This window comes from Chanodichthys erythropterus, chromosome 15 (genome assembly GCF_024489055.1).
Source record: "Chanodichthys erythropterus isolate Z2021 chromosome 15, ASM2448905v1, whole genome shotgun sequence".
NCBI lineage: Eukaryota > Metazoa > Chordata > Actinopteri > Cypriniformes > Xenocyprididae > Chanodichthys > Chanodichthys erythropterus.
In genome coordinates this window covers 16,772,069-16,799,781 of record NC_090235.1, presented here as the reverse complement: position 1 = coordinate 16,799,781, position 27,713 = coordinate 16,772,069, and the positions used below count along the sequence as shown (strand labels likewise).

The 27,713-nt window shown below is 39.1% G+C and overlaps 1 protein-coding gene across 1 annotated transcript; it reads right to left on the bottom strand.

Moving 5' to 3' along the window:
• Positions 1–1,863: 1,863 nt before the first annotated feature.
• Positions 1,864–18,938, bottom strand: LOC137037160 (uncharacterized). Its single transcript, XM_067410977.1, has 13 exons — positions 18,888–18,938; positions 14,850–14,911; positions 14,340–14,622; positions 13,835–13,968; positions 12,906–12,917; positions 12,245–12,527; positions 11,926–12,058; positions 9,779–9,807; positions 5,788–5,849; positions 5,292–5,574; positions 4,794–4,927; positions 2,192–2,471; positions 1,864–2,008 (listed from the first exon to the last, which is right to left on the bottom strand). Exons 1-13 carry the CDS (start codon positions 18,896–18,898, stop codon positions 1,864–1,866), a joined length of 1,851 nt encoding a protein of 616 aa, XP_067267078.1. The 5' UTR covers positions 18,899–18,938.
• Between the last annotated feature and the right edge of the window lie 8,775 nt (positions 18,939–27,713).

Here is a 27,713-nt window from a genome sequence, read left to right as displayed (position 1 = left end):
CTCTCCTGAATCACCGCTGGGCAAGTATATAACAGTTCAAACTTTGACCTGTGGAGGGCAGTAATACACTTAGAAGTGTCTACACTGCTGGAATTCAAATAAAGAAGAAGAACAAGAGAGCTAGTTCAAGATGAGCATTTATTGTTAAAACTAATAGAATTTTTTTATTTCGTTTTAAGAAAATGAGCAATGGTTTCTCTAGATAAGACCCTTATACCTCGTCTGGGATCATAAAGAGCTCTTTGAAGCTGCACTGAAACTATAGTTTTGACCTTCAACCATTTGGGCACCACTGAAGTCCATTATATGGAGTTTTCATCAAAAACTTAAAATTTCATTTCGACTGAAGAAAGAAATACATGAACATCTTGGATGACATGGGGTGAGTAAATTATCAGGAAATTTAAATTTAAAAGTGAACTAATCCTTTAAGTGAACTTCACAGGGGCACTGAAAAGACATACAGTACACACATTATACCTTCGCCCAGGCCGTCAGAATCCGCCGTTGGGCTGACGGGTGGTTCTTACAAAGTGGTGACCCCGACGTGATCTCGCATCTCGAGTTGTCGAGTGTCTTTTCAGCAGAAAATTGGGATTTGCAACAAGCAAGAGGTTTGATCTTCTTCTCTTTCTTCAGATGTTATGGTAAGTCAATATTTATTTGCCTTTTAGAAGCGTTGAGGGAAAGATAGATGCATCCCATATAGACACATTTTGTAGAATGGGTCAGCATACCCAGATTTAAATCCGGAGGGGCTGGAGATTTAGACAACCACATTGCTTCAGGGACATGATAGCAGCAGCGTAGATGAGGAATGCTATCCCTTGCTTTAACTTTAACTGACGCACTGTTCGTTAATAGAAAGATTATTAAATGTATTGATCATGTTTTATTCTTTTTGATATTTATGTAGTAAATAGCTTGTTTCTTCTGCATCTTTATTTCTTTCTTGTTTTGGGGAATGTAGGTGGAGGGTGCAATTTTTGTTTGCAATCCTGATTTCTCCTGTTTATGGTTAAACTGGGAGAGAGGGAAGTGTTATGTTAATTATTTTTTTGGATTAATTTTCTCCAGTTAATTTAGAGAGATTTCTGGATTAGTAATTTTTTTTTGTTGTTTGTTATTTTGGCAAGGCTCTCCCCTGAAGCTTTAACCCCTATTTTCATTATTATTATTTTGATATTGATATTTCTGTTATGATTATTGTTTTACTTTTGTGCATTTTTTTTTTACTCTTCATAACAGAAAATTAAAAGTTAATACTGGTTGAATTGATGGTTGTGTTGTTGATTCTGGGACAGAAGGTTTGACTCGTTCACTCCATGTTTCTTTTTTTATTTCTCATTTTTGAAAAATTTAATTCTTCTTTACTTTGTTTCCAGCTCCTCAACTCTAGATGGGTAGCTATGTTACACTACACCTCCTCCTCATTGTGAATATCTAAATGAGCCAGAAACATGAAATACAACATGCAATGCTGAAGTAATTTATTAATGTAGAAAGAGAAACAAAGATAAACAAAGGTGGGTAAATGCATACCCCCCTGGATCAAACTGGGGTTAAGAATCAGGTGCATTTTAAAAACCATTTCAAACCTTTACTGAATGTGCACTGAAACTTATCTTTTATCTTAAGGATAAATGGTATATTGGTAAAATGAAAACAATGAAAAAAGCACAATATTAGTATTGCTCAGAAAACAGTAGTTTGGTATTTTGCTTAAAGGATCAGTGGACTGTGGTGTAACATCATCTTATTCCACTTAATCTGGCAATGAAGACAGAACAAAACAATCATTAAGGGAACATACAAAGTACATATAGTAAAAAAATGTCTACACATCATGTCTCTCTCCTTTTATCACTCACCTGAAAACACCTCAACCTCACACAGTGTGAGATATTCATTGCGACCAGGTATAAAAATGTTGACATATCGCCCCCTAACAGGCTTAAACTCAAATGTCTGTGTCTCTCCAAGTGGGATGGACACAACAGTCGCAGCCCTGTGAAGAAACACAGTAACAGAGAAATAGAGAGGGGTGTATCAAAACGACATGAAGAATATTAAATATACTTCTGTCAAAGGCAAGTTTGTATTAAAAGAATTTTTTTTTTTTTTTTCAAATCTATATGATCTTTTTCAATCATTTTAACTGTTTAAGTATCAAGAGAGAGACAATACTTACAGCTGATTATTGTTGCCATTATTTTCCAGGCTGTTGCCGATACGGATCTGAGCACCATTTATTCTCTCTGGACAACAATCTCCACGATTAGTGATGCTAACCCTGGTTATCTTGTAGACTTCCAATAAGTCAACTCTCCACCAGGGGTTCCTGTCCCCATTAGTCACGCTGCATGATTGTCGACTGAAAATGGAATTCCTGTTGCCATCCACAGCATTCTGGGGTCCTGATTGAGGGTATGTGGTAGACTGGACAGCTGTGGCTCCAAGAGCAAGATTCCCTGTTTAAAATGAAAGGCTAAACAATAACTTTTTTATTTATTTACTTTAATGTGCTAAAGTATAATCCAAATATAATGGGCAAAATAATGCTAAGCCATGTAATCCAAATGATTATAACATGACTTTCTGAAATGCTTGACTCTGATTGGTCAGTTGTGACATTCTGAGGTCTGATATTTCCATATAATGACAGTCATCAATAGTAACGCTGTATAACAGACAGATTATATGGGTTTCTGAAACCAGTCTTTCTCTGATGTTTCTTGTATCACACTGCGGATTCGCTCTCTCTCGATTCATACAAATACAACTGGTGCGTCTCTGTTATAGTTATTCATTGTATTGAAGTATTTTTAGCATTAAAGGTGCAGTATGTAATAATTTTGTCTGCTAGAGGTCGCTAGAGGCCTATTCAAAACAAAGGCGTAGCTTGATGATGCCAAGTTTGAGAGCGGAATCTTCGGACATGCAAAAGAATTGTGATTGTATTCGGGAAGAAATCATGTTCATGGATGCGATTATTAACATTACTGTAGTATGAAGCAGAGCAGGAGCGAGTGTTGTGGGAGCTGAAGAGGAGCTGGAGCGATTGCGCAAAACACGCCTCACGAGCTGTGGGACTTTTGTTATGACACAGTCGCCGGCGCCGCTGCCGCTTTTCCGGTCGTGAGTATGAGGTAACGCAGCTCTGTTCATCATATTAGATGCATTTGAGAGTGTTGAAAATGATGTTATAGCATTACTCTGTGCGTTCGCTCGGCGGCTGCTGTGAGACACTGTTACACACTGCCATAAGATAGATCGATTTTACAATATCAGATTAAATGCTGGATGATTGTGTTGATAAATGGCATGCAATTCATTTTAAAACGTATTGTATGATGGAGAAAATTATGTATTACTGTAACTAAAAATATAGCTGCATCCGATTACGCTATGTTAGCTACTTCACAAAATAGTGTTTTTCTCTGAGGCATATGGTAACGCATGGTACTCACAAAAAAAAAATAGATTTAAACAATAGATTTAGAAAATTAGATTTAAACAATAAGACTAAACATGTTGAGCTATATAACAATAATTTGTTTCTGTCTATAAATATATCAAAACAGTTGTTCCCTTGTCTATTAAAATGTGGGTCCCACTTTATATTAAGTGGCCTTAACTACTATGTACTTACATCAAAAAATAAGTACAATGTACTTATTGGGTTCATATTTAATTGCATACACTTGTGCTGCTATTGAGGTGGATATGGATAAGGTTAGGGAAAGCTTTGTTGGTATGGATAGGTTTAAGGGTAGGGATAAGGGTTAAGGGATGGGTCAACAGTGTAATTATAAATGTAATTACAGAAAGTAATTACAGATGTAATTACATGCAGGTGTTTTTAAAATATAAGTACAATGTAAAAACATGTATGTACATAATAAGTGCATTGTATCAAATGATTAATTTAAATGTAAGTACATAGTAGTTAAGGCCACTTAATATAAAGTGGGTCCAAAAATGTGTAATATATTAAAGCGTCTTTGGCGTTTCCATGGTTTCTACAAAATAAACCGGAAACCGAGGGTAACGCGGGTATGACGCAATTGACAGGCGACTCGTCACACGTCCCGGAGCCTTGGTTAAAATTGCAATTTTCTCAGGATTTACAAATAGTTGGAAACATTTGGGATATTGTAAGTACTCAAGTGAAAAAAATATATAACACTGGCCTAGTGGTTTTTGGATATTTTACTGCAAAAATATTACATATTGCACCTTAAGAGTACTGTAGTGTTCGCCTGAATGATTGTTTTTGTAATGGATTGTAAAGATAATAAAAAGGCAAGAATTTAATCACAAATCAATATGTCCATGTAATCATTTATTTGGCGTACCTGACTGTACATTATCCTTTAAATGTTTGTCTTATTTGAACTTGTTCGTTTGTCTTGCTAGGTACATTTTATTTATTTTTTTCACGAATGCTTTGCATTTGTTACAAGTGAGCTAATAAAATATTTAAAAATGTTGTGTCTAGAATTATTTATTTGTGGCTAGCAGCCATGTAATAATCACCTTGTCAGGTTTATTTTGTGATATTTTGTCTTGATGTACATTATCCTTTATTGGTTTCTGAATGTTCAGTAAGAATATCATATATATGTTTTACTGACAACAACACAAAGTAATGAAGAACACTCACTTGGATTACAAATGTGCGGTGGTGTGTACTTATCTGTTAATAAAAGTGTTATAACAGTTATACACAAACATTAATAAATGCATAAGCATATCCTATCACAGAGTTTTCTTCTCTCTCTGTCCCTTACCTGCAAACACCTCAACTTCACACAGAGTAAGGATTTCATTGTTCCCAGGTAAAAAAATGTTGACATATCGGCCATTAACAGGCTCAAATGAAAATGTTTGTGTGCCACCAAGAACAGTGAGAACAGTTGCAACCCTGCAAATACATAAAGTTAAAATGACAACAGTAACAGTGTTAAAATGAAAACCAGAGGCCTCACAACACAATGTACATCTAACAAATTCAGTTCAACTCTATTGAAATCAAATGGTTTTGTACAGCACTCTTCACAATACAAATTATTGTTCATGTTTTATATTGCATTGCTTCAAGAAACAGTGCTCTAAACTTACAACTGTCTAATCACAGTCTGGATAAAATCTGTTCAAGTAAAGTTCATCTCCATGGTTGTGGCTCTAGGAGTGGTTGGTTTGTGGAGGAGGTTCAATATTGTTTTATTAAATCAGTTAAACCAATCATAAACATGGGAAAATGACAGAACAGCTGAAACATTTCTTACAGCGCATTGTTGTTTCCATTGTTGTCCAGACTGTTACCAATACGAATCTGAGCTCCTTTAAGGCGGTCTTTGCAACAGTCTCCACGATTAGTGATGGTAACGTTGCTTACACTGTATACATTTCCAAGGTCAACTCTCCACCATGGATTAAACTCAGAATTAGTGTGAGAACATGAGCCCTTATTGGCATCTGAGTTTCTGTTTCCATCTACTGCATGTTGAGCAGCTCCCAGTGGGTTGTGTGTGGAGGACTGCACAACCTTGGCATGAAGAGCAAGATTCTCTGTTCAATATGATATGAAACTGATTAAAAAACTGATAAGACAAAAGCAATAAAAAATAAACAAATATAAATAAGTAAAAATAATTAAAATGGTTTCAATTACCATTTTTCAGACTATAATATTAATACACTAATCTGATTGATATGTAATAATACACAATGGTTACAGATTTTTAAATCCAGGCATTTTTACTTGTATTATTCTAAACGTACCTTTGGAATCAGCGACGCACAGTCCAGTAAGTGTTAGAAACACAATCACTCGTATGGCCATCCTGATATAAGACACAACAATACATCACCTCATCTCAGCATATGAAGGAACAATTTTCCATTTCTCAATCCCATGTAAACAAGGAAACACATACATTGCTATTGTAATAAAGTAAAAGTATAGAAGAGCCCGATGATTTACAATAAAATCAGTGTAATGTGACTAACCTGCCTCCGTTCTTTGGATTTTAAATGCCTTTGCTGAGTTTGCTCTTATTTAACTTATATTAATGAAAAAAATCAAAAAAGTTTTTTTTTCTAATAAATTACTCATCATTGTGTAACACAATTTGGATACCACATGCCAAGGCAACTTAAAGTCCCCCTGTAGTCAATCAGTTTCATTCCAATTATAACATTACCCTGGTGTAGAGAGTGCATAAACATTCAACTCACCTGGAATTCATCACTGTATCAACCTCACAGAAGACCTTCACAATTCAGCAGTTATCTGCTTTTAAACAAAATATTGTGTTTTTATAAAATAAATAAATTGCATTAGTAATATTTGTTTATAAACAATTGCTATATTTAATATTTATTCAATATATTGTTCATATAAGTAATACTATGCCGTCAAAACATTTCAAAGTAAAAATGTGCTATTAAACATAGATATGAATATTAATACACACCAGCAGTTTGTGAAGAGAGTCTAGTTGAATAATATTGTGCTCAGAAATGATGCTCTATTTATTGCTGAATTAAGGCCCTCCCAACCAAAGTCTTATGTCATATCTGAAAAATCAATATTAAACTGACCTATTACAAAAGCTGGTATTGAGACAGCCCTAGTAAATGTGATTTGTTTTCTCCATTAAATAAAAAGATTTAATATATGTGGCCAAAGTTAACTTCATTTCAAGAACCACATAAAAACACAATATTCCATTATTGCATCTACAGAAAGTGTCCGTTACATTTTTTTCTTGTGTTATGTCAATATTTATAACATGTCGACTTTCAGATTTATTGTCTCATGGATAGATTTTACCCTTGTACTTTCAGTATTCTGCTTTTTAACATAACAAACTGACACAAATGTTTGTGCTTTCTGTATTTGCACAGTTATAAATTGTATTTTAAGTAATTATTGCAAAATTGCACCCACTGTATATTGTGCATCTCACTGAAAGGGTTATAAGGTAAATGATTATCACCTGGTAATTGTATGATGTAAATCGCTTTTGTAAGGAACCAAAAACGGAATCTGACGGCCTGGGCCAAGGTTAACACGTGTAAGTTCACTTAATTTCACTCGTTTAATCTGACTCCAATTTCAAATGATTATTACTCTTAGGTTGTGTTTTCAGTTAGAAATTAATCATTTGTTATGTATTAATTTAGATATTTGATTATTCTGGGTATCCCATATTTTCAATTATTCATTAATTACGGACCCATCATCGCTCAGAGAATTTGCATTGGCCAACTGCATTCTCACGGACATAAATTCGCCAGTTTATGATTCTTAGTCAGAGGGTGCAGAGTTTACTAATGCATTTGAGTCAAACCGCTCACATGCTTGTTCATACAAAAATATAGTTTTCTTAGTCACGATACTGCAACTTGCTAATTCAACAACAGTCCCATGTTGTGCTAACATGCTCCTTTCATGGGGCTCTCTAGTTTGACCTGTCCTGAAATAACGGACTCCAATAATCTGATAGTCATAATGATTTCAGAAGAATCCAGAGTAAATCAAATATGAGATTTTATTTGTCAAGTAAAAATGTATCATGCCAATTACATAGTTGGACAATTAGAAGCCAATTCAGAAATAATGAATGCATAACATCAATTGAAATGCACATGCACACAGTGGTGGATTAGTGTTTGTAAGGCACTTGCCCATCACTGCATGGGAGTCTCTGGCTACAGACCAACACCTGTTTTGGGGAGAGGAGTGGGTTTTTCAACACCCAAAAGGAGGACAGAATTCTTAGTTTCCAATCTTCTTCATATTACCAGTGACTGCTGTGAAACTGAGACCATTTCACCAATTGCACATTAAAAATGATACCAAACATGAAAGGTAAAAACAATAGATACACAAGTTAAACACATTAAACATAGAATATTTTGGTTATAGGTTATAAATATAGATTTGCATCCTATAGATGTTGTGTGGGCAAGGCGTTGTCCTATGCTATTCCTTTGAGATCTTCTCTCCAGATGAGTTTTATTGCTTTATTGCAGGGCACTTGATCTCAGTTTTTGTCTAGCAGGAAAATCAAGTCTTATTAAGTACTGAGAATCAGATCGGTGCAGCAAAGCATTTCATGTAATTCAAATACAGTTAGCCTAAATAAAATGCCTTACGTTGAAAGTACAATCTGGGCTGTCTTTTTTTCTCAACTCTTCAATAACAAGATCTTGCCTTTCATCAGGCCTGTAGACAGTGAACTTGGGCTCAAATAGTTTGGTGACCACTATCTTATATTATCTGACAATGCAGCTTAACTGACAATCCCTTAACAAATCACTTTGTTAGTGTGAAGTTCTTGCAGGCACAATTTAATAGGATTTAAGTTGTATTCAGGTACAGTTCAACGGTATTTACTGATCAATGTAACAATGTGATACAGTATCATTGAAAAAAAGTACAATTGAAACATGATTAATGTGGTTTTGTAGTTTTCTCATGTCAGTTTAAAAAAGGTGTGTGCTCAAAGTAAACAGTATTCATTTTCATTTGTGCAATGTTCATTTGTACTTTTTGGTTGTGTTTACATTCTCATTAATTAAGAGGAACTACGTAAAGCTCAGTAAATATAATATTGCAGAAGCTATTTGCACTAAGTGCAATAGCGATTGATGCTATATTCTGTGAACACTGAGTGAAAATAGCATATTTTCTTAGCGATATATGTTATTTACACTAAGTTTAAATAGCAATAGTTTCTATTTACACTAAGGTTGCATCCAAAATTGCATACATTTGTTGCCCTGAGGGCGAGGTCAGTCGCCATATTGCATCAAATCCGGCTCAGAACTGTGCAGCTCCTTGGCCAAGATTGAGAGTTTGGAGATCCGACGGTAGTTGTTCATGTCTGAGGGATCACCATCTTTAAATAATTGGACAACATAGCAGCTTTCCAAATTTTAGGTATAGAATTTGACAAAAGACTGAGTAATTGAGTAATGAGTGTGAGTATTAATCTGCAATAATGTCCGCTGCCACCTTTAAAAGATAAGGATCTAGGTTATCTGGGCCTACAGATGTTTTGTGGTCAATGCCTTTCAGTGCTTTACAAACTTCAGCTACTGAAACAGGTTTAAAAACAAACACATCCAGATTTCCAACCACTGGTGTAACCATAGAACATGAGACAACTGTATTTATACTCAAACTGTCAAATACAGACCCTGCATGAATAAAGTGTTTATTTAATTGGTTGATCACAGCAGCTTCATCTTTTATTTTATCTCCGTCAACCTGAATATATTCAGGAAGACTAGAGGCTACATGAGTCCCTGACAAGGATTTAATTAATTTCCAGAATTTTTAAGGAGTTATTTAAATTCTCTGTGACTGACTTTAAATAAAACTCTGATTTAGGCTTTCTAATCATCAATGTGCACTTATTCCTTAGTGTTTTAAATTTCAACCAATCAGCAGGGGCGTTTAAAAAACAGGCTTGCGCCCATGATTTATTTCTTAAATGTATTAACTCTGAAAGACTATCTGAAAACCAGGCATTGTCCCTACCGCTGATCCTGAACTTCTTAATGGGAACATGTTTCTCGGAGATGGACAGAACAGTGCAGAACACAATATTCAGGAGGCGGGGTTGGATCTAGATCCAACTCCTCCCACTTTACATATCCCTAAACCTCCTTGTCTCCACTCCCTGGATCTAAACCTACCCATCTCCACCTTCTGGATCTGGATCCAACTCCTCCCACTTTACTTATTCCCTTAACCTACCTGTCTCCGCCCTCTGGATCTCGTGTGTTCTGCAGTGAGGGGTTACTGGTATGAGCACACAATGAGTGCCCTGTGACCTCACATTGGCCTCACAACTGTCTCCATAGTTGAGTTGCCATAATTGATTCTGCTGTTTTTCATGTTAATCAATATCTGTATTGTAAAAAGCACTATACAAATAAAGGTGACTTGACATACATAGTTATTGGAATGTAATCAGGTATCAGATTATTTCAGATAAACTAAGACATACACTTTCTTTCACTGCTGTTCTCTTCTGGAAATATGGGAGATTTTCTTTCATTTATTTGAGTTTATTTCTCATTTCAATTATAAGGTGATGAGACAGTGCTTTCACTCATCTGTATGTTGATTGATGATTCGTTTTTATGGCGGTAAAAACATCTGTCTTATGTTCTGTAAAGTGTTTCATTGATAACTTTCCATGTATACAAATTATAATTATTTATAAATCCATATTTATTTATAAATCCTTTTTCAACACAGGAAGACTTGATGAAGTATTGGTGCAGAATTCATTCACTCATATTGTGATCGAGTAAATTGATTCAGTGGCAGTTGTGTCTTCTCATATCAATATAAAAGATTATTTTAATTATATTTGCACATTTCACAGATGCTTTTGAAGTGCATTCAAGTTTAACATTTCAGTTTATCCATTACTTGTTTCTTGTGAACAGAACTTGCTTGTGCAGGAGATTCTCATCATGTGTTCAAATATTTAGTGTTTGATCTTGTGACCAGGATGTTTGCATTATGTCACATGTTTTGCAGGAATAGTATGGATGTTTTGGTCTCAGAATTACAGAATTACAGTTTTGTCAAACTGTCTAGATGCAATTATTTTCCTTTTTTATCTTCATTTTGTATTATTTATATTAAAATTAATAACACTGACCTGCACTTTTTTTTATCACTTTCTGTCTTTGAATACTACAAACTTGCAAATATTTGTCAGAATAAGACACTGTGTGTTGATCTTGGGACAGAAAGCTGGATATACCTTGTCTGGCTATCACCAGACCAAGCTCAATTTAAAATTGAACATTGGTGTGATCAACGAGCATTATTCACGCAATTGGGTAGTCCTTCAACCAATCAGATCAACGATCCGGGTGACGTACTTTTGCAGAGCGACGCGAAAACTCCAGACAGGTTTAGTTTGTATTGGTTTGTAGCATTGATCAGCGGTTTGCACTTTGCAGAAGCAGCAATGGCATCGAGCGATTTTTGCAGGTTGTGCAAAAAAACATGAAAGTGAGTGATATTTACACCCAGTCGAGTGATTTGTTTGCTAAACTAAAGAAATAATTTAGCATCGTTGAGAAGTTAAAAGGAATTGGATTGACGGTCGTGTGAGAGACGTCATCGTGTTATAAGCGCCCAGAGCCATAGAAAGAGCTCTGTACCCGCCAATAGCGAGCAAGGTGGATAAGCCAGTCTGTGATTGGTTCCTGCAAAAGTGTAACAGATGCAGCAGAAATGAATGTATGGGTTTCCAGACTGAGTTTCCAGGCAAAATCAAATCGCTGGCAGATCAGGCTGGGTTTACCCAGTCTAGGATATGCCTGTTGTCTTTATGATTTACCTTTTCTATCTCTTTTTAAAAAAAAAAAATAAATAAATAAATAAATGAATAAATCCTTCTTTACTTTGTTTCCAGCTCCTCAACCCTAGATGGGTAGCTATGTAACACTACACCTCCTCATTGTGAATATCTAAATGAGCCTTTTTGATCCAGAAATATGAAATACAACATGCGATGCTGAAGTCATTTATTCATGTAGAAAGCAAAGATAAACAAAGATGGGTAAATATACGCAACCCACTTGATCAAACTAGGGTTGAGAAACAGGTGCATTTTAAAAATCATTTCAACCTTTACTGAAGCAGCTCTTAAGAATAAAAGGTGCACAGGTAAAATGAAAGTAATGAAAAAAGTTCAATATTAGTATTGCTCAGAAAACAGTAGTTTGGTATTTTGCTTATAGGATCAGAGGACTGTGGTGTAACATCATCTCATTCCACTTAATCTGGCAATGAAAAATCATATACACATAGTATAAACAGTACAAATAGTACAAAATGTTTACACATCATGTCTCTCTCCTTTATTTCTCATCTGCAAACACCTCAACCTCACACAGTGTGAGATATTCATTGCGCCCAGGTATAAAAATGTTGACATATCGCCCCTTAACAGGCTGAAATGCAAATATTTTTGTGTCTCCAGATGGGATGGACACAACAGTTGTAGCCCTGTGAAGAAACACAGTAACAGAGAAATAAAGAGGGGTGTATCATAATGGCATGAAGCATAATAAATATACTGTCAATGTCAAAAGCAAGTTTGTATTAAAATTATTTTTTAAGTAATAAGTAATTTTATCTAATTTATCATTTTCTAACCATTTGTGTAAGTATTAAGAGAGAGGAAATACTTACAGCTGATTATTGTTGCCATTATTTTCCAGGCTGTTGCCGATACGGATCTGAGCACCATTTATTCTCTCTGCACAACAATCTCCACGATTAGTGATGCTAACTCTGGTTACCATGTAGACTTCCAATAAGTCAACTCTCCACCAGGGGTCCTTGTCCATTTTAGTATGACTGCATGATCTACTAATGTAATTTGGATTCCTGTTGCCATCGACAGCATTTTGAGCTGCTGTTAATCCATCAAATGTGGAAGACTGGACAGCTGTTCCTCCAAGAGCAAGATTTTCTGTTTAACATAAACAGAGGGTTTTATATATATATATATATATATATATATATATATATATATATATATATATATATATATATATAAATAAAAATAAAAATAAAGAGTATACTTTATAGGTAAAGTATAATCCCAGTATAATGGACAAAATAATGCCAAGCTATGTAATCCAAATGATTATTTCATGGCTCTCTGGAATACTTGATTCTGATTGGTCAGTCGCGACATTCTGGGGTCTGATATTTCCAGGTAATGACCGTCATCAAGGCCCAGCCTGGGATCTTGCTGTGGTTATCCCTAGCCCACTTTTAGCCACCATTTGATTCAGAGTCTGAGAAGTATCTCTAATTAAGATAGCTTTTTTTTTCTGGCCATTACGGGTTGGGGACCCTCCCTGCTTGGAATTTGCTCATGGGAGAGTGAAAGCTACCTTGCATCCTAGACCATGCTATGTGCCTAGAGTGCCCTCTAATATGGCTCGGTCTACAATCCTTCAGTCCTCCACTGCATATTATTGGTGTAACAAGAGAGACTTAATTTACTCTGCCCTGTTTGGGCCTTAGAGTTATTTGTTCAGTTATATGTCTTCTTACTGAAGGAAGGCAGACCAATTATTAGTATGATTTGGATTACCCAGGAAAAGATCCCCACCCTCCAAGCAAACAATCAGCAACTGGATTGTTGAGATGATTTCTTTGGCCTACCAGGTGCCCGGTATGCTTTCACCTTTGGCAGTAACGGCTCATTCTACTAGAAGCATGGCATCTTCTAAAGCCCTTGATCAATCCCTTGATCAAATATTGATCAATCAATATTTGTGTTTAAGATTGTTTATTTGTGACTAGTAGCCATGTAATAATCACCCTATTTTGTACTAACAACTTGATGTCTTGATGTACATTATCTCTTATTGGATACCAATTGTTCAGTAAAAATATTATAAATGTGTGTGGCAAGCAGAACAGGACCAAGAGCCATGGGAATGGAGAAAGGCCAGTGACATGAGTGCCCGGTCCTCTGTTGTCCTTCTTTGTCGTCACTCCTCCTTTTATCCTTCAGAGCTTCTCCGTGAATCTCGAGGCCGGTGTGGCACGCAGGAGTCTCCGTTCCCACAGCTCTCAGCCCCGTCCTGCTTGCCACAATGTATTACTGACAACAACATACAAAGTAATGAAGAACACTCACTTGGAACACAAATGTAGGTTGGTGTGTACTTATCTGTTAATGAAATAATATCAGTTAAACACACATTAATAAGTACATAAACAAATTCTATCACAGCGTTTTCTTCTCTCTCTGTCCCTTACCTGCAAACACCTCGACTTCACACAGAGTAAGGATTTCATCATTCCCAGGTAACAAAATGTTGACATATTGGCCATTAACAGGCTCAAATGAAAATGTTCCTGTGCCATCAAGAACAGTGAGAACAGTTGCAGCCCTGCAAATCCATAAAGAACAGTGTTAAAATGAAAACCAGAGGCCTCACAACACAATGGATGTCTAACAAATTAAATTACTAAAATATAATTAGTTAATTAGTTAAAAACTATTGAAATCAAATGGTTTGTACAGCATTCTTCACAATGCAAATTATTGTTTGTGTTTTATTTTCATTGTTACAAGAAACAGTGGTCTAAACTTGTCAACAAATGTCTGGATTAAATATGTTCAAGTAAAGTACATCTCCATGGCTGTGGCTCTCTGAGTGGTTGGTTTGTGGAGGAGGTTCAATTTTGCCTCCTGTTTTATTAAACCAGATTGAACATCATAAACATGGGAATATGACAGAACAATTGAAACATTTCTTACAGCTCATTGTCGTTTCCGTTGTTGTCCAGACTGTTACCAACACGAATCTGAGCTCCTTTAAGCCGCTCTTTGCAACATTCTCCACGATTAGTGATGGTAACGCTGTGTACAGTGTAGATATTTCCAAGGTCAACTCTCCACCATGGATTAAACTCAGTTTTAGTGTGAGTGCATGAGCCCTTAAAGTAATCAGAGTCTCTCTTTCCATCTACTGCGTGTTGAGCATCTCCCAGTGGATGGCCTAGGGAGGACTGCACAGCCTTGGCATTAAGAGCAAGATTCCCTGTTCAATATGATATGAAATGCATAATAAAAAGATAAGACAGGTTCAAAGCAATGCAAAGAAATATAAAAGAATAGATCATAATAAATAAATAAATGAATAAAGGTTTTCAGTTACCATATTTCAGCATATAATTTTAATAAATTAATCTGATTGATATGTAATAATACACAACGGTTACAGATTTTCAAATCCAGGTATTTTTACTTGTATTATTCTAAACGTACCTTTGGAATCAGCGACACACAGTCCAGTAAGTGTTAGAAACACAATCACACGTATGGCCATCCTGATATAAGACACAACAACACATCACCTCATCTCAGCATATGAAGGAATAATTTTCAATTTCTCATTCTCATATAAACTAAGAAATAAATATATTGCTATTTTAATGATAAAATAATATAGATAAGCCCCATGACAGTAAAGTCAGTGTAATGTGACTAACCTGCCTCTGTTCTTTGGCTTTTAAATGTCTTTGCTGAGTTTGCTCTATTTTTAACTTATATAGGTTTAACTTATATACTTGTATATTAATTAACTTATATAAATTAAAAATCATCTGAAAAAATGTTTTTTTTTCTTTTATATAGAAATAAATGGTATTTAGAGGTGAATATTGTTTGCAAAAGTGTTACAAAAGTACACTGAAAATAAGTGCACGTTTGTGGGGAAGCTGATATTTTAACTTCCATCAAAGCTTGCTAATTATACATCAAGAGAAATAGGAAGAGTTTAAAAAAATATGTAAATTATTCATCATTGTGCAACACAATATGAATAAAACATACCAAGGCAACTTACACTGCTTGAATTAATTGTGAAAAGAAGTGATTTTTTATGCTTTGAGCTTATTGTGACTTCTCTGAATGTTGGATAAAGCATGGGTATGACCCGTGTGTAAGAACTAAGAGCTGTGACCTATGGCCTTTTGTCACACTTGAACTTGGAATATACAAACACACAAACACAAAATGGACTGGATTTGAGGAGTTTATGAGGTTGAAATTTAAAAAAAGTAACAAATCCTTCCCTCATGGATCAATTTGAACCGCACTGTAATGAATGGAATGAGAAATATTTATTTAATTGGTCAAAAAAATATATAAAACAATTCTGGCACAATGCAGAACAAACACACACGCAAATATAGGCATGAGACTATAGAACATCCACAATGCAGAACACGCTCACATGCAAACACACACACACACACACACACCTAGGTATTCCCAATAAAATGAATGAGAGATCATATAATGGGCAGTTTTTTTGTTTTTGTTTTTGTTTTTGTTTGTTTTTTTCCAGATAAATATCAATCAGTCACAATGCAGACTTCACACAGATATGAAGTGATTAGATTTGAATACATTTACAATTCAGGACAACACCCCCCAGCCCATATCCCCACCCCCCCACCCCCCCACCCTAGACAAATGAAAAATAATTTATATTATAACAGCATCTTTTGAAGCTGTAACAGCATGTATTATTTCTGAATTAAAATCAGCATTTTCAAATCAATATTCAAGATTTTACTTGTTTTTTTCCCCTACTGTCTAACTAACTTGAATTATTTCAATATCAGACACTTCAGTGTATATATAAAAAAAAAAAAAAAAAAAAAAACTCTGAATGAACTAAGCTCATTTGCTCCATAAAGCGCTATAATGCCATCTAGTTAAAAGTCATGAAATATCATGTTATATTATAATTGTTCCACAAGAGGTCGTCAGAGGCACCAAATGTAAGATATTTACAGGGTTATGCATGAAAATGGTGAGTTGTTTTGAAATTACAGTTTTTTTCGATTGCTAAACGCTAAATTTTTAGAACATAACAGTTCTTTAAGGTCTTGTAGAAACTAAAAGTACATACTGTAATTCAAACAAATAATTGAGGGGCTAATCCTGCAAAATTACAATCAGCAGTGTTTGAAAGGCACAAGGCTGAAATCTATTCTGTTTTGAATGTGTGGTTCACAGTTTTGACAGCAGTGTGTTAGCATTTGAACAAAGTGCTGTAAATCCACAGTGTTGTGCAGGTTGTGGTTAAAGTCATGGGATAAGTGTGTAGAGTTTTGAAAACTGTGTTCAAGCAATGAAAAACGAACTAGTGTTTGATCCACATGAACTGCTGCTGTGCAGACTGTAAGAGTTTTGCGCATGTGACTCCAGTTGTGCCCACTGTCGTTTAGCAATCGAAAAAAAAAAACTGTAAGTTGAATGAATTTGAAGAATGTGCTTAAATTATTGTTAATTTATTGATCAAATCTAGTAATTTAAAGGTAAATATAAATAGATAAATAAATAAATAAAATCTCCATAAAAACTGCATTAGAAAATATAAAAAAATATATATTATCAAAACAAAATTAAATAAGCTTTCTGGACCAAAAAAGGTATAATTTTTGGGCTTTGGGTCATTTTGAACTGCAACGGAAGGATTTGTTACAATTTGCGAGAAGAGGATGAGGGTTCATGCTATTTAGCAATATTTTGCCCTTTTTTAAAATCTTAAATATTACAGTTTTTTACAGACGTTAGGACACATTTCTTAATACGTAGGTCACTTTTGCAAAACTCTTCACACAGTGAACAAAACAGAAGTCTATGTGGGCTAAACTGTGGATCAATTATCATTGCTTTGGCACAAAATGCATTCAATGACTACAAATTTCATGAATTCTTTTCTCACTCAGACACAACAACTGCCAAAACTCTTTGTACGTACAGGCCAATTTGCACATGCTTACATACTGTTTTCAAAACTGTTACAGTAAACTTGTGTTCAAAACAATAACATAATACAAAACTGAATAAGACAGCAATTTGCTACATTCCTACAGTAATATTTTAATAAAATATATTTTAAATCTTAAAATGAAATGCTATAAAAACAATTGAATTGTATCTGTATCAGTGGATGGTGTGTATACAAATTCTTGTATTTTGGAATTATAAAAAAATAAATAAACGACATAAAAAAATGACAAATTCTACATCATGTCTGATTCATTCCAGTAACATATATTGCAGTGAATTATAAACAGAGATGTGTCCTTGTTTTACACAAGAAAACATTGTATAATGCTACATGTTGTTAGTGTTTTTCAGGTCATTGTTTTGTGGGTGACAAAGTGTGTTTGTCAGCTGTCAACCTTTGCTAGTGTTCTGAAAGAATAAGTTGATTTGAGACCTGAATACAGTGTTTTGGTAGTTGTAGTGCATTTTGAATGTGAAATGAACTGCTTTGCCAAGATGAAAGTTGGTTAGGAGAACTGTGTGAAGAGTTTTGCAAAAGTGACCTAAGTATTGAGAAATGTGTCCTAGCATCTGTAAAAAACTGTAACACCTACACAAGCATTCGTTTTTCAATTTCATTATCATCCATTCAAAGAGGAAAACTTCGGAATAATTTTGTACTGTTATGTAAACATGGTTCATGTAACAAACTGCAATGAATTATAAACAATAGACAGTGTTATTCTTGTTTTGTTAAGAAATTTTACAAAAGAAAACATTGTATAATGATACCTGATGTTAGTGTTTTTAGGTCAGTGTTTTATGACTTTCAAAGTGTGTTTGCTGGGTGAAAACCTTTGCTAGTGTTCTGGAAGAATGAGTTGATTTGAAACATGAATGAAGTGTTTTGGTAGATTTAGTGCATTTTGAATGTGAAATTAACTGTTGTGCCAAGATGAAAGTTGGTTAGGAGAACTGTGTGAAGAGTTTTGAAAAAGTGGCCTAAGTATTGAGAAATGTGTCCTAATGATTGTAAAAAAAACTGTAACGAATTGTCAATACAGCTGATTCTTGTTGAATGTTCTTTTGTCATTGTTGGATTGCAGTGAGCGCAACAAGACACTTTTATACTATTATATACAATATCTTTACACCCAGACTAAATAGTCCAAACAAAAGTTTAGTTTTATTAGTAAAACCTCCATTGCATATCATGCTCTCAAAGAAACACCACTAACAGCTTCTTCACTAACAAGGCCTTCTTTATGTTTGAACAGTTGTTATTAATCAAAAGTGATTGGTATAGTGTTTTTTTTTTCTAATAATAGTACATGTTGTATTAAATTACAAGTGTGATTGGTTTAGAGTTTTGTGCCGAGTTTTGCAAATTTAACACTAGTGAAAGTGATATCAAATAATTAAAATAAATAAATAAATAAAAAATTTCAATAAATGAATTTCCCCCATTCCATTTATAACATTACCCTGGTGTAGAGAGTGCATAAACATTCAACTCACCTGGAATTCATCACTGTATCAACCTCACAGAAGACCTTCACAATTCAGCAGTTATCTGCTTTAAAGAAAATAATACATTACATAATAAATAAATGTCATTATTAATATTTGTTTATAAACAATTGCTATACTTATTATTTATCTAATATATTATTCATATGAGGAATATTATGTCCTGTCAAAAAAATTCAAACCAAAAATGTGCTATTAAACATAGACATGAATATTAATACATACCAGCAGTCTGTGAAGAGGGTCTAGTCGAATAATATTGTGCTCAGAAATGATGCTCTATTTATTGTTGAATTAAGTCCCTCCCAACCAAATGAGTCTGATCTGTTATCTGAAAAATCAACATTAAATGGGCTCATAACGATCATATTCCGCCAAGACCAAATACATTAACATTACCCCCATTTGAGTAGTATTCAGGGGTCAATAGTATTTACTGATCGATGTAATAATGTGCTACAGTATCACTGAAATTTTAAAAAGTAAAATTGAAACACTTTGTCTGGCATACAAGACAGAAAAATGTTTTGTAGTTTTCTCATGTCTGTATACAAAGGGTGTGAGTCAAGGGTGTCATTTTCATTTGAGCAGTTAAGTACATTTTGGTTGTGTTTAATTTATCATGAAAAAAGGAAGAACCATGTAGCTCTCAGTAAATATAACACTGGCAAAATGTATTCACTGTCACGCTTTTAAGACTTTGCACAAACAGAATTCAAAACAAAGGTGCCCAAACCTGTTCCTGGAGATCTACCTTCCTGCAGTGTTCAGTTCCAACTCGGGTCCAACACACCTGTCTGTAAACATCACTGCTGTGTTCAAAATCACCCCTTACCCTCATTCACTATTCCCTACATTACTCTACTAATATAGTCCAGTTGAAGGAGTGAAGTCAAGTCAAGTCACCTTTATTTATATAGCCCTTTTTACAATGCAGATTGTGTTAAAGCAGCTTTACATTGATAACTGGTACATTATTTTGGCTGCACAGCAGCTCTTAAATAATAGTGTCAATGCAGACAGATTAAAGCACTGTTGATAATCAAATGTCAAGTGTCCCCAACTAAACAAGCCAAAGGCGACAGCGGCAAGGAACCCAAACTCCAACAGGTGACATCAGGTGGCAAACAGGTGTTAAAATGGAGAAAAAAACCTTGGGATCACAACATTCAAAGTATTTATTTCAGTTCCATCCAGTTGAGGTTCATATTCATCACGCCGGTATGGACAGTTTGTTGAGGAACTGTGCCACTGGCTGTCGTGTTGATGAGGCCTTCACAATGGATGATCTAGTTGACTCAATCTCTGCTGATACTTCAGGGCTGCGTTGTGGTCGTGTCATGGCACCGGTCCTTGGTCTCACCTGGATACGGCCTGGATCCGGTTGACTATGGTAAATCTCGGGATAAACAGAGAGACTAATATTAGCATAGATGCCATTCTTCTTCTGATGTAATGAGTACATCTGGTGTTATAGGAAGTGTTCCCGGTTCCGGCTGATCTAATTTATGCAGCCTAATAATCCTTTACTGGATTTGAAAGTATAAATTGATAAAGTGTTATGTGTATGCCAGGTTAAAGAGATGTGTTTTTAGTCTAGATTTAAACTGACAGAGTGTGTCTGCTTCCTGAACAATGCTAGGAAGAATGTTCCAGAGTTTAGGTGCCAAATAGGAGAAGGATCTACCGCCTGCAGTTGATTTTGATATTCTAGGTATTATCAGCTGGCCTGAATTCTGAGATCGCAATAAACGTGAAGGACTATAATGCATTAAGAGCTCGCTTAGGTACTGGGGAGCTAAACCATTTAGTGCTTTATAAGTAATTAGCAAGATTTTAAAATCTATACAGTGCTTAACAGGAAACCAATGCAGTGTTGACAGAACGGGACTAATATGGTCATGCTTCCTAGTTCTAATAAGAACTTGGCTGCTGCATTTTGAGCTGTAGTTTATTTATCAGGCGAGCAGAACAACCACCCAGTAGAGCGTTACAGTAATCTAGCCTTGAGGTCATGAACGCATGAACTAACTGTTCTGCAGTTCCCTTTCGTGGGAACTATCGACGCTACGTCGTTGACGTGATGGGAATCCTCTGTGTTTTTGTGTTCGTGAAGCACCACTGTATCCAACCAATGAGAGAGAGAACGTGACGTCATAGGCGGGCGACGTCGCGGACTATAAAGCACGCCCAAAAACAGAGAACGCTAGCTTCTGTTGTCTTCAGTAAGCGCTATCTGTATCTTGTCTGTCTTATTTACTGTTGTCTGTCTACCATCTCGCCAGAAAGTGATCTCTTTGTCTGAGGACAAGAGTTTCTAACAAGTGAAATAGACACATAAAAAAGACATATATATATATAAAATGACGGAGAAAAGCCAGCGTTTCACTAAGTGTGCACCTCCTTGTCCGCGATTCATCGTGGAGGGAGATACACACGAGATGTGTGTGAAATGCCTGGGAGTTGAGCACGCACAGGCAGCTCTTGAGGGGGCTGTCTGTGTGCACTGTGAGCGGCTCACTCTCAGGGCGCTGCGCTCACGCCGGGCGCTCTTTGAGGAGGGCGCCGCGGCGAGTGTTCCCCGCGGGTCTGGTCCCGCTGCTGCCGAGGCACAGCGAAGGCTGCACTCGTGGGGTTCACAAATGGATCTAGCAGAGGGGGAGAGACGGGCTTTGCCTTATCGCTCCCCTTACCTGCTAGATCTAGTGTCTCTTCTTTGGTGGTGGAAGCACGCGCTGCGGTTTCTTCCCCCGAAGAGAGACACCGATACTGAATATATCTTCCTCCGAGGAGGTTGATATTGAAGGTATCGAGGGTGGAGATGAGGGACCGTCATCCTCCTCTCCAGCCCATGAGGAGCTTGCTGAGGTTATGGCCCGGGCAGTAAAAAGTTTAATATAAACTGGCCCGTGGAGGAAAGCGTTCCCAAAATAAAGAGCAAACTGGACGAACGCTTTCTTCCAGCCAGGTCATTGCCTCAGCGTCGGGGACTGCCGTTCTTTCCCGACCTCCACGCCGAGGTGTCGAGGTCGTGGAACAGACCCGTGCAGTACCGTGTCTTCAGCCCGCAAACATCCATGTACAGCAATATTAACGGGCTGAAACAACACGGTTATGGGGCGATGCCTCGGGTTGAAGAGACGCTTGCGAGCTATCTCTCGCCCGAGTCTGCATCGTCCCTGAAATCCCGACATTGCCCACCAGACCATTAAAGCAAACATCAAATCTGGTGGGCAAGGCTTACTCGGCAGCGGGTCAGGCTGCGGCGTGTCTGCACACGATGAGTATACTGCAGGCATACCAAGCTGATCTGCTGGGGGAAATTGATGAAAGTGGGGAGGTAACCTTTGAGACAATCCAAGAGCTGAGGAGAGCCACGGATTTAGCTCTCCGTGCCACCAAGGAGACGGCCAAGTCAGTGGGCCGCTCCATGGCAGCACTGGTGGGCACGGAGAGACATCTGTGGCTCAATCTAGCTGACATAAAGGACAAAGATAAATATGTCCTCATGGATGCGCCGCTTTCCTCCGAGGGCCTGTTCGGTGACGCAGTTAATACTGTCGTCGACAGGTTCGAGGAGGCAAAGAAGCAGAAGGCGGCGTTTCAAAGGTTCCTCCCTCGAAAAACTCATCCCCCTGAGGCTGCCGGGCGGGGGCAGCCTCAGCCGACAGCCGGCTCCTCGGGGCACAGACCCCAACAAAAGGCCAGTGTGGCCGCCCGTGCTCCCCCGTGGAAAGCTTGGGGACCGGAGCGTGCTGCACAGCCGAAGCCTTCCGGGGGTAGGGCGGATCTGAGGACCGTCATTATTTCCCGGAAGGCTTCCCAAAAGAAATCCTGACGCTCGTGGGCCAGGGTTTCTGAGGGCAGCCCCCTCCGAAGGGGTTCGACGATTAATTTCTATCGTTCCCCTTCGGCGCCCTCAAGGGACTGTTCTGCCAACCCTGCCACCCAGTGTGCGACAGGGCGCAGCAGTCCCTGTCGATCCTCCGAGGAGGTTCGGCCAGCACGTGATTCGTTTATCTGCCGGTGCGCCGCGTCAGATAAACGAGCCAAGTGCTCAAAAAACACCAGAGACCAGTCTCGAGAGGCTGGTACCCTTAGTAGATCATTCAGAGGAGTGGAAATGTCTTCCGAATGTTTCGAAATGGGTGCTGTTCATAGTAGAACGGGGGTACAGAATTCAGTTCGGTTCTCTTCCCCCCAAGTTCAGTGGAGTGATTCACACTGTGGTTGCTCCAGAGCAGTCTCTGGTTATGGAACAAGAAGTTGCGACGCTTTTGCAAAAAGGAGCTATAGAAAGGGTTTCTCCTCCCAGCAAAATGTCGGGCTTTTACAGCCGCTACTTCATTGTTCCAAAGAAGGATGGAGGGTTGCGTCCGATTCTAGATTTACGCATACTAAATCGATCTGTAAAGAAGTTGAAGTTCAAGATGCTTACACTCAGACAGATTATTCCACAGATCAGATCCGAGGACTGGTTTGTGGCGATAGATCTGAAGGACGCGTATTTTCACATATCCATCCATCCTTCTCACAGGAAGTTCCTCAGGTTTGCTTTCGGGGGCGAAGCATACCAATACAAGGTTCTTCCCTTCGGCCTATCACTGTCACCCCGCACGTTCACGAAGTGCATGGATGCAGCCTTGGCTCCGCTGAGACTCCGGGGCATCCGTGTACTGAACTATATCGACGATTGGTTGATATTAGCTCAAACGGAACGTCAGGCAGTTCTACATCGAGATGTGGTTCTGTCGCACATGAAAAGGCTTGGGTTGAGGCTCAATGCCAAAAAGAGTGTGCTGGTCCCGAGGCAGGTTGCAAACTACCTAGGTGTAATCTGGGATTCCACCACGATGCAGGCGCAATTGTCCCCTGCTCGTGTGGATTCCATCCTCGGGGCCGTGAAAGGGGTGAAGTTAGGCCAGTCACTCACTGTAAAACAGTTTCAGAGACTGTTGGGTCTGATGGCAGCTGCGTCCAACGTTATTACTTTTGGCCTTCTGCACATGAGACCCTTACAGTGGTGGCTCAGGACCAAGGGGTTTTCCCCGAGGGGAAATCCTTTTCGCATGATCAAAGTCACGCGGCGATGCCTTCGTGCTCTGGTCATGTGGAAAAAGCCTTGGTTCCTGTCCCAGGGACCCGTGTTGGGAACTTCATGTCGTCGCGTAATGCTTACGACAGATGCGTCCCTCACGGGCTGGGGAGCGATCATGAGTGGTCGCTCAGCTCAAGGTCGGTGGGATATACACCAGGCCTCCTGGCACATAAATCGGCTGGAGATGCTGGCAGTGTTTCAGGCTCTGAAACACTTCCTATCCGACCTGAGGGGCCACCATGTGTTGATCCAGACAGACAACACTACGGTGGTCTCTTATATAAATCACCAAGGGGGCTGCGGTCTCGTCCACTGTGCGAGCTAGTCAGCCGTATCCTCCTTTGGACCCAGGGGAAGTTACTCTCGTTGAAAGCGGCGTATATCCCAGGGTATCTGAATATGGGGGCGGACGCCCTGTCGAGGCAAGGCGCGAGTCCGGGGGAATGGAAGCTCCACTCCGAGGTAGTGGAGCTCATATGGAAAGTGTTCGGTCGAGCGGAAGTCGATCTCTTTGCCACAGAGGAGTCAACCCATTGCCCTCTGTGGTATTCTCTGAGGCACCCAGCTCCTCTGGGGTTGGATGCCATGATACAGACGTGGCCGAGGCGACGCCTGTATGCGTTTCCCCCAGTCTCTCTGCTCCCGGGAGTTCTGGACAAAGTACGCCAGGAAGGGGTGCATCTAATATTGGTGGCTCCTTGCTGGCCAACGAGAATTTGGTTTGCGGACCTAGTTTCTCTCCTTTACGGCTCTCCTCTGGAGCTTCCGTTCAGACAGGATCTCCTGTCCCAAGCGGGCGGCACGATCTTTCATCCCCGTCCAGAAATGTGGAAACTGTGGGCCTGGCCTCTGAGGGGGCAAGACTCATAGATTCTGGTCTCCCAACGGAGGTGGTGGAAACCATCCTTCAGTCCAGGGCTCCATCTACAAGGAAGCTTTACATGTATAAATGGAATGTGTTTTCTACATGGTGTAGTCATCTCAGAGTGGACCCGGTCCATTCTTCTATTAGCCATGTGCTTCAATTCCTTCAAGGAAAACTGTCAGAGGGTCTAACGTACTCCACACTAAAAGTGTATGTTGCTGCTATTTCGGCTTACCACATTTCTATGGAGGGTGTCTCGGTAAGTCGAGACCCCTTAGTTGTACGCTTCCTTCGTGGCGCACTGAGGTTGAGGCCCTCAGTGCGCCCAAAATCTCCGACCTGGGACTTGGCCATTGTGTTACAAGGGTTGGCTGAGGCGCCCTTTGAACCTTTGGAAGATGTGTCGGACAAAATGCTAACATTGAAGACTGTGTTCTTATTAGCCATTTCTTCATTGAAAAGAATAGGTGACCTTCAAGCTCTTTCGGTGTTACCATCATGTTTAGAGTTTGCACCAGGTATGGTTAAGGCCTTCCTGCATACAAGGCCTGGTTACATACCCAAAGTCCCCACCAGGGTCCCAGGTCCCATTGTTCTGGAGGCTTTTTATCCCCCTCCGTTTACTACACCGGATCAGGGGAGACTTAACCTGCTGTGCCCAGTGAGGGCGCTGGATACTTACGTCCACAGAGCTGCCCTGTGGAGAAAATCTGACCAGCTTTTTGTATGTTATGGGTCCCCGAATCGGGGGGGCCCAGCCTCCAAACAAAGAATGAGTAAGTGGGTGGTTGAGGCCATCACACTTTCTTATAGAGCCTTAGGGCTCCCGTGTCCTTTGAACATTAGGGCGCACTCAACAAGAGGTATGGCGGCATCAACAGCTCACAGGTCGGGTGTTTCCCTGGCTGATATTTGTGGTGCTGCGGGGTGGTCATCCCAGCATACTTTTGTTAGGTTTTATGACCTAAATGTTAGTATTACTCCGGGTGCTTTGGTGCTACAAGATGGCAGCCAGGCACTCGGAGGCACGGCATAGTTGGGACAGCGTTCCCATCACGTCAACGACGTAGCGTCGATAGTTCCCACGAAAGGGAACGTCTTGGGTTACGAGTGTAACCCTTGTTCCCTGAGTAAGGGAACGAGACGCTACGTCATGTTGCCGTACCTCCTGCATGCCTGGAGCGCTTCCTTCAGACATATCACAGAAGCTAGCGTTCTCTGTTTTTGGGCGTGCTTTATAGTCCGCGACGTCGCCCGCCTATGACGTCACGTTCTCTCTCTCATTGGTTGGATACAGTGGTGCTTCACGAACACAAAAACACAGAGGATTCCCATCACGTCAACGACGTAGCGTCTCGTTCCCTTACTCAGGGAACAAGGGTTACACTCGTAACCCAAGACGTTTTCATTGAGAGCATATGTCGTAGTTTAGATATATTTTTAAGATGGAAGAATGCAGTTTTACAGATGCTAGAAACTTGGCGTTCAAAAGAAAGATTTGTATCAAAGAGCACACCCAGGTTCCTAGCTGACAACGAAGGCAGTAGTGTTAGACAGTATTCTAGGTTATTACGTGAAGAAGTTTTTGGTCCAAAAATTTGAATCTCTGTTTTTTTCTGAATTTAGTAGTAGGAAATTACTGGTCATTTTTTTTTTATGTCAGCTATGCATTCCGTTAATTTTGTGAATTGGTAAGTTCCGTCAGGGTGTGAAGAAATAAAGAGCTGAGTATCATCAGCGTAACAATGAAAGCTAATGCCATACTTCCTAATGATATCTCCCAAGGGAAGCATGTACAGAGTGAAAAGCAACGGTCCTAGTACTGAGCCTTGCAGTACTCCATATTGAACTTGTGATTGATATGACCTCTCTTCGCATGGTGTAATCAAACACTTTATGTGTGATCATGTTGTGATCAGTGTGTACTCAGTGTAAACAGGGTTGTTTAATTTCTATTGAGTACATTTAGTTTTTAGTCTTACTTCTGTCACACTTGGTGGTTGCAAGCCAAGTACACGACGAATGATCAGCAAACAAAACAGTCCACCAACTAGGAAAGCAGGAGAAGATCAAAACAATCACCTTCACAATGACAATACCGGACAAATAAACTTAGGATTATACTCTTTGTGGCAAGGGGGGCGTGGTTCAGCGAGGTCTGCGGCGGGAGAGAGCATCGGGAGATCTTTGGTGAGTGAGCGAGTTAAATGTAAATCACGAACACCTGTTTCTCATTTCAGTAACTGGCGCGGAGACAGGTTAAAACGCCGTGAGAAGCAGGGGTCGGGGAGAGAGAAGGGAACTGCTGACTGAGCCGCTGGTGCACGACAAACTGGAGTGAAGCCCATTGTGGATTGTATATGCCGTGACTGGAGGGACGCCCTTTGTGGATTATTTTTGTTTTGCTGTTGTGCCTTGCACAGTTTTTGTTTGACATTTCTGAATTGTGAAATAAAGCTCAGTCAGCAGTTCAACGCCGACCCTGTCCCCTTCCTTCCTACACTAAAGAACACTGTCCATACTACACTGGTGCCGAAACCCAGGAAGGAAGCTGGGTGGCCGCTGCCATGCAATCTTCGTCCTCTCCATCGACATTTGCGGAAGTCATCGCCTCCCTCGCGGTCCTGCATCAGGAGCAACATCAGGCCCTGTTGGACCTGCGCACCGACCAAGAACGCCGCTTCCAAGCCATCGTGCAGGCCAAGCAGGAGGACCGCGAGAGGTTCCGGAGCTGGATTGACCGGGAGGTTCATCAGGAGACCACCGGGCAGCCGGCTGCGCCTACCCACCTGCCGCTGAACAAAATGGGGCCATGTGACGACCCCGAGGCCTTCCTCGACTTGTTTGAGCG

What these genes read in the sequence shown, in the direction of transcription:
- LOC137037160 (XM_067410977.1), bottom strand. An exon ending in AATGGCAACAATAATCAGCT is followed by an intron (nt 12,059 to 12,244) that starts GTAAGTATTTCC and finishes GTTTCTTCACAG; the next exon opens with GGCTACAACTGTTGTGTCCA. An exon ending in TGAAGTTGAGGTGTTTGCAG is followed by an intron (nt 2,472 to 4,793) that starts GTAAGGGACAGA and finishes CATTTTAAACAG; the next exon opens with GGAATCTTGCTCTTGGAGCC.